The sequence below is a fragment of the Bradysia coprophila genome, chromosome II (assembly GCF_014529535.1).
Source record: "Bradysia coprophila strain Holo2 chromosome II, BU_Bcop_v1, whole genome shotgun sequence".
NCBI lineage: Eukaryota > Metazoa > Arthropoda > Insecta > Diptera > Sciaridae > Bradysia > Bradysia coprophila.
In genome coordinates this window covers 8,435,317-8,448,007 of record NC_050735.1, presented here as the reverse complement: position 1 = coordinate 8,448,007, position 12,691 = coordinate 8,435,317, and the positions used below count along the sequence as shown (strand labels likewise).

General features: G+C 35.2%; 2 protein-coding genes across 2 annotated transcripts in view; one reads left to right on the top strand and one right to left on the bottom strand.

The window, feature by feature from the left end:
- The window catches only part of LOC119070127, an 84,902-nt gene that overhangs the window by 39,656 nt on the left and 32,555 nt on the right, over window positions 1-12,691 (top strand). The window lies entirely within an intron of this gene.
- LOC119070639 (sprT-like domain-containing protein Spartan) lies at window positions 5,816-6,906 on the bottom strand. Its single transcript, XM_037175072.1, has 3 exons — window positions 6,732-6,906; window positions 6,414-6,668; window positions 5,816-6,344 (listed from the first exon to the last, which is right to left on the bottom strand). The coding sequence occupies exons 1-3, from the start codon at window positions 6,750-6,752 to the stop codon at window positions 6,021-6,023; spliced, it is 600 nt and encodes a 199-aa protein (XP_037030967.1). The 5' UTR covers window positions 6,753-6,906; the 3' UTR covers window positions 5,816-6,020.

Here is a 12,691-nt window from a genome sequence, read left to right as displayed (position 1 = left end):
TTTTGTAATTTCTAGGCAACCGCAATAGGTATTACTCCGGGGAGTCGATCTCATTGTGTTACAAACGTTGTGGTAAATGCATAACTTCCCCATACTTCATACGGGTCTAAACATATTAACCGAACATCATTAAAATGATTCAATGAGACATTATAAGAGCGTCGAATTTGTCTCGCAATATTTTATTATTTTGTATACAACACAAGAGGAATTTACGATTTTCACCCCAACCGAATTCAAGCACATATACTCGAGATTTAATGCAATAACGATGTACAGGAAGCTACTGTAGCAACACACAACAATAAAAGATGAATTTATAGCAAAATCTATAAATTAGAGCTACACAATAATTTACGTCATTCGATGGAATTCCTTTTGTTGTTTTCTTTTATGGCTTCGAGAGCTACAAACTGTGTTGTATTTTTGTTGCGAATTGTTCACGATTTCACGAAATTTTCGTGGATTGGTAAAAATTTAGAATTTTGATTCCGCAAAATTGGAACTAAAATGTAAAACTTTTTGAATTGATTTTTAATGAGATTTCTACCCGTCGTTTGAAAAAAAAGGACAGGGCTCCCTCTGGTAGATTAATCATATGTATGAGATTATTGTCTTTGCCAAACAATCCATAATTTTGTTGTATTTGCTTAGCCTGCCTAAATTCAACAGTCGAACAACATTCTCACATCGCCCGGTCTGCACTCCGGCAAGTTTATTTCGCTGCAACTGAATCTCGTTCTTAAAGTTGAAGATAATCTTTTATTCTCGGAGTACGTTAAGACAATCCATCCCGAGTAAAAATAAAAGTCTCAAAGGTTCGAAAAGAGACGTCTCACAATACAAAGGATTTGAGACCGTGATACGTCTCTTTTCGAACCTTTGAGACTTTTATTTTTACTCGGGATTTCAAGAAAAGACAACGATTTATGTCATAATAATGATAAGAATGGTGGTGGTTCTGCTCTTCGGCATTCGAAGTCATACCAATCGATCATACCAATAAAGCTCTACACCTTAAGCATGAGTGGTACTCTGAATCTAAATAGAATACTGAAACTGTACAGTGTATCATACAAACATAAAACATTTTTTGTAAGAGTATTTTCTGCAGCTGATCACTATGGTTATGATCACTCATGCTTAAAGTGCATCGTCTACACTCAACTTCGCTTGAATCAACAATTGCAAGGCCGACAATCGGCTTACTATTGAGTTTTGAACTCTCAATTTCCACAATTTAATCGATTAGTTGAAGTCAAGTTAAACAAAACAGAAAATAAATATTTAAAAAAAAAACTGTTGTCGGCATGTCGGTGTATATAAACATTGAATCTGTTACCTCATTTGTTCAAAGTATTGTCTTTCGTTTGCTATACAATCTCTCCATTTATTCGTTTCAACTTATTTTCCTAAATAAGGGAACATTAGCCAGTGGTCATCGTTTATTGTTGTCATTTCAATCGGTATGACGTCATTTGATCATTTGTAATTCTGGGACTCATAGCATGAATTTGATGAGAGACAGCCAAAGGAAAAGTTTTTATGCTGTTGCATCAATCCTTCAAATTAATTGAACTACTCTTTCGAAGTCAAAACTGTAGTAATACAGTGTAGTATGCATTTCACAGTTAGTAAAATTAAATAGAAAAGGCGTGTAAGCTCTCAATAACGAATCACGGTGTAACTTTTAATCATTTCGTTATAATTAAGTTGAACAAAGTTCAAACAATAAATTCAGACCGGAAAATGTTCCACATTTTTTCGTTCATTTCACGTACATTCTAATTGAAATTTTATGGAAAACTTTGTACAAATTTGCTCATTTGTTAATTATAGTGAGATAGAGATACGCTAATTACTTCTTGAAATTTAATACCAATATTTCTCGTAGAGAAAAGGTTGCTTAGGTTACTAGGTTACCCTCTTCGAGTTCGACGAGACGGAGCAATTCACGGAATTTCAAGTGAACGATTCAATGAAAAAGTGAACCGAAAAATACATTTCAACGCTCACTCGTATGAAAATGACGCTAAGTTAAAAAGACCTCCGCACTTTCCATTTTGAATTTCGACCGCACTTACGGCGTAAATTATGCTAAAGCTGTAATCGCAGTCAAAAAAAATCATTCCGTTTTGACTCCGTTCAGTTGACAGGTCGTTTTTAATAATAAGAAAGAGGCGTCGTTTATGTAAACGGAGACAAAACGGAATGATTTTTTTTTGACTGTATGGGGACCCTAAGAAAGACATTATGCCGTTTCGAATACAATTCTAACATTTTTATTTGTCTGCCAAATTCATCATAGCGAGTTCAATATAGTGATAATGATAGTGATTAGGGATCAGTCGGAAATTCTATAATTCGGCGTGAAGTCATTTGTGAACGCACTCAACTAATTTGTTCAATTTCGTAAAGGTATACTACATGTAAGGGGCCATTCAAATAGTGCGTTCGCTATAAACTGGCAAAGTCCCTCGTTTCCCCTGGAACGCCTTTGTATGATTTTTAAAGAACTCCTACTACAAGTGCGCACCAATTTGGGATTTTGACCGTAATCTGATTTCCTTCGGTTTGTCAGCTCATATGCAAATTAAACATGGCGATGGTGTAAAGATAACAGATCTTACCGAAATCTCTCGTTTCTCTAGCATTCGGCGAAAAAATTCATTAAAATGCTGATAAAATGAGTACTTCTTTACGACCTCCTGTTAAAAGCAAATCGTCTCTTTTCAAATGTATTTGTGGTCCATACTTCAGTTTGGTCGGATAGATGAAATACCACTTGAAGAACTGATTTGCAAAATGATAGTTCATAAAAGGTGTGCGTACACTTTATGCTTACCCCCTCTTGACCGCACGCTTTTGCACTATTTACAAAAATGTGTACACTGTTTGAGGGAATGTAATACCTTATGCTTATTACATTGGCCTCGTCTATTTTGCATAAAGTTTTCTTCATTATGACATTACAGAAACCGGTTCAATTTTACAGTCTCAAAGGCTGATTACCTTTTTTAATTATCCGTTAATATGCTTCAGCAAGTAAGTTCGCTGAAATTGTTCTTTCTTATGAAAAATTTAATAATGTTTTGAGATGTGCACGGCAAGGAAAAGTATGTACCTGCCATATAATATTAGATTATAATATCGTGCATCGCATCATGCATAACATCAACGCACTTCAAGCATGAGCGGTACTCTAAATAGGGTACTGAAACTTGATAGTGTAAAACACTTTAAAAAACCATTAAAAAAACTATTTGGCAGCTGTCGACTGTTGATCACTTTTGCTTGAAGTGCATTGATAACATGAAAGTGTTATATTCGAATAATGAAATAAATTTTTTATATAAGCGCTGGGAATAAGATTAGTTTCTTCGCTCGAAAGGCCATAAGAAAATGATGTTTTGTTGGCGCTTTGTCTGATGACAGTTCGGGGGAAAAAATGTCTATTTTTCTCCTTTGCATCTGACACCATCTGTCACTTCTGTTTTTGTTTTGAATGCACTATGAAAAAGTGTTTTCTTCACCACTGGAAGCAAATATGAACTTCCAACTCGAACAATTCGAGCTTGCTCCGCTGTAGTCACACTTGTTGGATAAGGTCGATAAAGAAATAAATTTTTCAAGTTTGAAGTATGCGCCCTTCCAAGAAAATATTTCACATACAACCATTATAAGCTGGAAGAGTGCTAAATCGAATGAAATGTCGTCTTAAATAAAGTTTCAGATGAATCTAACTTTGTAATTAATTAACGATAATTCATAATTAAGAGTCAATTCGCCAAAACTTCGAACAACTTAAAAACAAGCCATCAGCGATTTTCGGCGGGTACACAGTAATCGATTCATTTGATCCTCCTGAGTCATTTGCAACAAAAAAAAATCCTCGAAATAATTATGTTTTCACGCCAGAAATCATGAAAAAATGTACTGCGCGAGGGTGACCAAAATAGTTTTTGTTGCATATCACCAAGAATACGTAACGCATTTATCTGAAATTATGGTCATTGGTAGAGGTGTTGACGCCGCATAAGCTGGCCTTTAAAACATATCGAAATTTTTCGTGTATGTGGTGCAGTAGCTATTTTAGGGGAAAAAAATTCCAACTTTTGCAGAGTGTTTTCAAAAAGTTACAACGATAGACTTCGAAGATATGGGTGTCGTTGGGTAGGTAGTGACCTCTACTATCCATGACACCATGAACCTACCGCGGCACGACTTTCGTTGAGCTTCAATTTTGATTGAAGTATACTAACACAAAAATTCTCTATAATTCCACTTTTCTTCGCGTCTATTTAAATTTTTCTGACGTATGTGACAATTTTAAATCAGGGCTGCAGTTACTGGCACCTTACGCTTCGGGAAATTACGTTTAGGGCCTATAAAATTTGAAACAAAACCAACTGATTCAATTGTGTCATATGTTCCTCGGGTATCTCCAGACTTCCTAGTATGGCCAGTGCGGCACTGTATCAAGTGTTTACTAGCATATTAGAATCATATTTTGTACTTTAGCCACTTACCGGAAGGATTTGGAAATATGTCGAATTTTTCGTATTCGTACATTTGTGAAAAATGGGATAAAGAAAAAGCCGGTGGTCTTCTGTATACCGTGAAGAATGCGTTTGAAAGATGGGATATGGTTGTTAGTGGGTTTATATAATCATTTTTACGACATTCATTGAAAATTGTTTAAAAGATGAAAAATGGTCTGAAGGATGTTTTGAATATATTCATTTTAAGAGTCTTAATTCAAATAAATGTTAAAATTGAGGTTCGCATTTTATTTCGATATAGTGAAAGGTAAAAAGGGATGGGAAGCAGTAATATCATTTATTGTGAAATTTCCTAAGTGGAAGTTTCTACAGCACACATTGATTAATAAACACTCATGACTCATGTGTCAGATGGCAAAAAGCCTTCAAATATTCATGCATGTGTGCGTGTATACACTTGCATGTGTTGTGTGTTTCAACTAACACCAACAAGCCATAACTCTCGTCTTAACGAAAGGAAATGCAGAGACTCAAATAGTTTCTATGTTAATGCTAGGAGCAGTGCTATGTTCTATCTTCTGTTCAATGAAACTATAAAGATCCAGTTGGTCATCTAGCCAGATGTACAACTATAGTTTAGAAACGGCTGACCATCTGTTTTCTCATGGGGTGCGCCACTGTTTTCGGTTTATAGTGAGCCTTAAAGTAAAGGTTACACCCTTCAGCTTCGGCTTCAGCTGATCGTTTGCTCTGTTTCCATGCATCCGTAGGCATGGAAGTTCGTTTCCATGGAGGAATATGTGGTCTATGAAAACATCAAATGGACTAGTTGAAACAAGGGCTTGAGCCTTAAAGTGAATTCGATTGAACACTGAGGAAAAATAGTTTAAAATCTCACATGTAGCTGGTACTTTTGGCTCCAGGTAATCTACAATAGCTGCCACAGCTGTAGCACCACATAAATTTTTTGTATGCCACAAAAAATGTATGTGGTGCTACAGCTGTGGCAGCTATTGTAGATTACCTGGAGCCAAAATTACAGGTGAGATTTTCAACTCTTTTTCCTCAGTGAAGTTGCGCTGTAAAGAAGGTTTCCATTTTGACATTTTATTCGCGTTGCATTCCTATGCACAGAACAAAGCACACAATGATGAAAATATGGGCGAAGATTGTCCTGTAAACAATATTTTTAGAGAGTACATTCAAACAAAACTTTAATAAAAGCAGTCTCGTATACTGCACACCACAATCGTTCAATGATTTTATGCTTCAAAAGACAAGTTACAATTGGTATGGCTATTGAACAGGAATCGTTTGACGAAATTACATAATTTTCTAATTTTCAATACAAAGAGCGCTTCACATTTCACCTCTAGTCAATCGTTTAAATCTTCATGCTAGTACGTAGGTACCGTATATGTATAACTTCATAATATAATTCAATTGTCTTTGGAATGATGTAATTCATAACCGATGTATATTGCCGACTCCATCAATTTAGTCCTGAATAAATTTCCTTTAAAGTTTCTCGCCGCACTTTACCAATTCTAGGTCACGTTTACAATATTTCAAATGGTACAAATACGCGTCATCAAAGTCAAAAGTCCCGCCTGGATTTACTCGCATCAAACCAAAATGCGGTGGTCGATTTTCACACTTTTTGCCATTGCATCTCCAAAGTCGATTTTCATACAGAGCAATTTCATTGTGATAATCGTGATAAACGGAAACATCGGCTCCCGTCTGCCGATAAATCCGGTTCATGATTTTTATGAAACTCGGACCATGCTCACTGCTATCGGGATCTTGATCCAGGAACAGAGATGCATGAATCATTTCGTGCTGTATTGGAATGGTAGAGTAACTTAGCGTTGTTGTGACGATAATGCACAAAAATTCGGGAATTTATACCAGTAAAGTTTCGACTAAATTTTTTCGAGTTCGATATTTCAGCAATCGTTCGTTCAGCGAAATTTTAATCAGGTTTTCCTTCACGCAAACACAATGTCCAGCATCGTACAAGCCTATACTTTTACTCCATTCCAATTGGATACCATTTTTCGATAAAACGCCATCAAAGAATTTTGCGTCGAGTGATTTGAATAAATCTTGAATGTCGGGTGTCGGATCAGTCAGTTCCAAATTTTCCCCGACGGTTTCTTGTTTCTGTTCGAAAATAAAAGGATGCTGAAGTGTTGCTTTTAAGTCGACAATTTATCGTTTACACACCAATTTCGATCTTGTGATCATTGTTGATTCCTATGTGATTAGGGCAACGCGTAAAAATTAGCTGAACACACAACATTGAAAACAATACTGAACAGAATTCGTTCATATGAATGCCATAAATGTCACAGACTTATAATGAAACGTGACTAGTCCTATGATACTTTGTCTTTTGCATGGGTTCAAAACAGTACAATGCTGAGTGATGTTCACACACACACAAACAATCTTTTACATGAAAAATGTTTTGTGGTAGAAACTGCACAAATCATGAAGGTGGTATTTGGTGTGAACGGATAATGACTAACAGAGCTGTGGCCAGGACATTTTACTAGAGTAACTAGAGAAAACACTCAAATATTAGAAAATTGTTTCAATCTACCATCATCAGCCCTTAAGAATGAATTTTCGAAAAAGTCGAACCACCAGCATTCAACCCAGTTCCGATTCGAATGACCAAATTGTTCAACTGTATTTCTAAATGGTCCCTTTCAAGGACCTTCTAGGCATCCGTACGATTTCAGCTACGAGCTATCGCACGTCAAAATAAGGTATCATTCAACTTTTCTCCTAAACGATTCTCCAGATTTTTCGAGAGAGAGAGATAGGTACATTTTATTGCGAATCCGGATATAGAAACTTCTGAAACGTGGAGAAATCACTTTTCAGGAACAAGTTTGTTAGACAAATTAAGAAATATCAAGGGAATGAGGGCTGAAATTCTTCCCATCTCGATAACTTCCCTGGTATGTGTTTTACAGCTTTTGTCGGACAGGATCGGATATAGAGTTCAGTTAGTTAGGAAAACCAACTTGCCAAAAAGAGTAGGTTCCTAGCTCATCATCCTGAGGAGCTACAACTGGCAATATAGTTGAAAGTGACAAAAAATGCTGGTACTTCAAGAATTTTTTGCAGGAACTACATTTCAGCGGTCAAATGAGGATGAATGGCAAAAAAAGTGTTTTTTCCATTCTTCAAATTTAGCTCTGGAACTAAATGTTTGCTATAGATCAGGGGCTATTTAGTTGAATTTTCAGCAAATTTTGGCGAATTTGGAGAATTTGACGAATTTTGACGAATTTTGGCGATTTTTTGTGAATTTATACATGATTTTAAGAAATTTCAAAGAATCTTAGAACTTAGTTACATATTTTTGGCCAAGACATTCCAGAAATCTATTTTTAACCGGGAAGCCATGATGGCTTTTTTTTGGAAAAACGATGAAAAATGTCCTAGTTTTGTGAATTTTACATATATTTGTGAATTTGGTAGATTCTTGCATATTTTTGTTATGCTATATCACAAAACTAGCAAAATATTTCAAAAAACATAAATTTGGAAGAAAATTTTCAAAATTTGAATTTTTTAATTTGGGAGAATTTCGCGAGGGGTAACTCACTTCTAGATTAAATGGATTAAATGGATTAAATGGTATTAAATGGATTAAATGGATTAAATGGATTTAATGGATTAAATGGAATAAAAATTGGATTAAATGGATTAAATAGGAAAAAAGTTCATTTTACCAAATACTGTAAAAGTCTTAAAAATTGTTGATTTTGATCGAACCACGTACTACAACTCATACTACAATGTTAAAAAGCGAAAAAATCCACTTTTAGGAGTTTTTGGTGTAAAGTGGATTAAATGGATTTAATGGATTAAATAAATTTAATACCATTTTTCACAAAAATTTTTTTCCTATACCTCACGAGCACTTAAACGAGCTGGGGATCGTGCAAATCTATTTTTCGCAATTACTTTACAAATTTTTCAGGTCGGTAGCCTAATTATTTCGGTAAAACTAAAATTTTTTTTTGGATTAAATGGATTAAATGGATTTAATGGATTAAATGGATTAAATGGAAGTGCGTCACCCCTCGGAATTTCGGCGAATTTCGACGAATTTTGGCGAATTTCGGCAAATTAATTCAACTTAATAGCCCCTGCTATAGATACTGTTCGCATTGTGTACAAACAGTCGTTAGCAAATCCTTTCTTTTTTGATTTTACATTTAATTAGAATCTAGTACTTCACAATGTTGACATATTGCCAAAATTCCAACATTAATAATTTTGAAATCGGAAGAAATGTTCCGTTTCTTTCTATTTAACTGTTTAAATTCCAATTAATTTAAGTGTTACAGCAATCGTCCTTCCTGCCTCCAAGCAATGTGCTTCCATAATTCAACGCCAGTTGTTGTCTATAAATTTTTTATTCTTTTCTGTCACTCGAAGATTATTACAATCCCTCCTCAACATTGTCATGCAAATCAGATACGCCCATCAATAAACTACCGCTTAAATAAACTAACAACAAATACAGTCCATCCGAACCGACACACCTAAGTTCCCCTGTTTCATAATGCTATTAGTACCTGTTGTACAATCAAACATAATTAATTCGGTTCAGAATTTGTACAACAACATTGAACATTGTCCGGACTTTGAGGTGTTTTAAGTAAACATAGAGTCAGTTTAGACGTCGCATTACTACGAACAATGGAGTTTATCTCTCAACAATCTTTAAAAGCTCTCTGAATCACTCATATATATGCACACTGTGTAATTTGCAGCTGGTAAACTAACAAACAAAGGAGCATTTTACTGATGTTTTCTTGAAATTAACTAATTATTCCAGAATATACATGCATTTATGTGTGTAAACAACACGAACAACAACCATTTAGAAATGAACCACAGCTCCCCTCACGTATTCCACTCGAATGATGGTTGCATGGTACTTTGTGTAATGTTTTTACCATCGGGAGAAAATCGTATGCGTACCGCTTCAAAACGTTTTTCTTATTAAAAAGGTGGAAAACATGTAAAACAAATCTACTCTGCTATATGCATGGCAATTAGATGATGTGGCATACGTTTGAAGCGGTTGTATGTCTGTTTTAACAAAATGGAAGTACTTGTTTAATTTGATTTCTTTTTCTTTCGCTATGATTTATTTTAGGTGTTTTGCGAGTTTATCTTGAACAGTATAGAAAATGGGAAAGGTGATTTTGATGGTAATTCAGTTTGTCTCCGTTTATCTGTTGATTTTTTTAAAACATTTTTCGATTTGCGATCGTTTGGTGAACACGACGCACGCAGCAATTTACATAACTTGGTATGAAAAAATGAATTGATTCGAGGTAAAACCATTCTCTCGGGTATAGGCAAATTGGGAAGCAAAAGATCCAATTTAATAGACTTTCATATAATTTTAACCTTAAGAAAACACAACTTTAGAGTTTATTAGAGTTTTAAAAGGCTTCGACGTGATGATTCCCAGTATATGATATTTTTACACAAAATTTGAATTCGCTAAGAAATTTTAAAATTTTGCGCCAAAATATCATAACCTGGAAACACCGGAACATCTACGACTATTAAAACTCTAAAAAATCTGAAATATGTTCCGAACTAAAAAAACCCACAGGGCGTAGATTCTCGCAGCGTTCGTAACTTTAAGAATTCGTAACTTGGGATTTTATACACGCAACTGTCAAATTAAGAATATTTGGAGTTACGAAAATACGAGAATCGCTGCCATGTAATACATTTTTCGTCATAATATTACTAATGTAAGCGATGAGCGCTCTATTTGTGAACCAATGTCACTGCTATGATATTTCACAAGAAAATAGAGGCGGAAAGTAGAAGTACTGAAAGAAATTGTGGCGCTTCGTTTATGTGGAGGATCAACATACAATGTATGTCATGTCATACATGTAACGACAACTTTCCAATGTGGCTCACATATAAGGGATTCTTTTGAAAATCCACCTATCAAAATCGGACTCATTTCGTCTGGGATGGATATATACATGGTTTGAAAGGTCTTTGCCAGTAGACCTCAAAACAGGCCTCACACAGTCTCGAGCCACACCTGGTTGCTGGTGGAAGATCTCCGAAGTTGGAAAAATAGTGTTTTTTATCGGAAATTTTAGGCCGTTATAAATGATCGTTCCGGGTGAGAGTGGGCTCGTTGGAAAGCTGAGCTCAAGTACTTTCGGGTCATACCTAGTTTGATTAGATTCATTGATATGTGTTTGCAAAAAATGCAAGAAATTTTTTTCAAAATCTGTGTGAACTTTAGACAGGTATGGGCTGGTTCAAAATCTGTGTGAACTTTAGACAGGTATGGGCTGGTACTGATGACGCTTAATGTGAACCTAAGATGCTAGTCGTAACATACATTGTCTAAGCTTTTCATTGATACCTCATTTGCAGTGCTGGATGTTAAGTTCAAATTTGCGATGCTTTGTCGGTCTTTGGCTTCGCTGCTAGAGATAGCATTAGCGTCACCGTTTCTGATTTTTCATAATGCTTCCAAAACCATGGCAAAACTCAAACATTTGAAGTTTTTAATCGAACTTTGGATTTGTGAAAAATAAATAAATCTTCGGTTTTGCTAACTATTTGACAAGAGTAAGTAATGCCTGAGTATTTACAGAACATAGTCGCTTTTGATTTGTTTGGCCTTTGCAATAAAATAAGTGTAGTTGACTCAAATATAGCCGAAAAGTGAATGAGAAAACATTTGGCCTACGTGTCCTACCATAGGACACGAAATTTTTAGTGGGACCGCTGTGTTTTGAATGTCTATCTGATGAGAGAATGTGACTGAAAATGAGAATGAAAGCTCTATTTTTCAAATTGTTATCACTTGTTATGTAAATGACTATTACCACTTTTGTATAAACCATATCATCGATGATACCTGTGCGTGCATTGAAGATTCTATAACTGTGAAACACTGGCACGGTATACTAGTTTAGTGTTTACTTGAACGCTTGGGTGGTTTTAATGGAAAAACTCCATTCTCGATTTCGTATCCGTAAACAACAAAATGCTCAGAAATGCAATTGTTTTAATTCCGAATTTAAATTAAATTTAATTATTTGTGGCTTCAATTGTTTTCTATCGGTTTGCTATATCAACGACCCATCTATCTAGCCATATACTACACACATAGTCCATGAATATTTTTTATTTATTTATTTATCCGTATGTATTTTCATGGTTGAATATTATTTACATTGTAATGAACAAAAGCACAGACTTTCAACAACAAAACTGAAAACAAAAACTGCATATTAATTTCACACAAAATGCGAGCAATTAGTTGCAGAAACACCAGCAAATTGTTTCAGCAAATAAAGCTCGGAATAGGTTAAATTCAGGTCATGGAAAACTCAATTGCCATGTTAAAAAAATAGATGAAAGTTCGCAGGTAAAATATAACTTATAGCTTGGATCAGAGACTTTCTATTGCACATGTCAGACTTATATTGTCAGTGTGAAAGCAGGGAACATTATACTATGCTAAATCTCTAACCAGATAAACTTCAGGTGCAAGCGGAAAGAAACTGATTCACGCAATAAATCATGTCAGGTGTAGGCTAATACTGAGTTAGTTCAATATTCCCTCTTATTAACATGTTTCCAGCCTTATTTAACACATCCCTTACTCCAGGGGACAACTTTGAAAAGTACATTAGGGAGGAAAGGGGCAAGGAAACGAGACGGTTCTGACAAATTTGGGCTAATTTTATATACAACTCGGTGATGAATGCATTCCTAGGAAAGGAACACGATGTGTGTGTAGACATGCAGTGAAACATCAAAAACTCGGTGATAGTTTAAACGAAAAAAGTAATAGATTCAACTAGTGTAAAATACGTTGTTACAAACTCATATTGATCTGGCATGAGTCTGGAAAGACAGTAGCAAGTAGTCCTGATTACTTTTGGGATAGAGGTACACAATATATATTGTTCAACGATTTGTATGAGAAAAAATTTACGATTTACGCTTTAAAAAGCAAAACTGGTTCGTAACGACTAATGACGCCCGTCCTCCCAATGTACCTAATAAGAGTTTTTCAAAACTTCCAATTAAAAAAATATCCAACAACGAAACGGCAACAACAAGGGCCCTTTACTAGAAGTATATTTTATGATTTA

Coding starts and splice junctions, on each gene's coding strand:
- LOC119070639 (XM_037175072.1), bottom strand. CDS start 6,752: ATGATCACAAGATCGAAATTG. Junction 6,669..6,731: donor TGATCACAAGATCGAAATTG/GTGTGTAAACGA, acceptor ATTTTCGAACAG/AAACAAGAAACCGTCGGGGA. Junction 6,345..6,413: donor ATTTAGTCGAAACTTTACTG/GTATAAATTCCC, acceptor ATTCCAATACAG/CACGAAATGATTCATGCATC.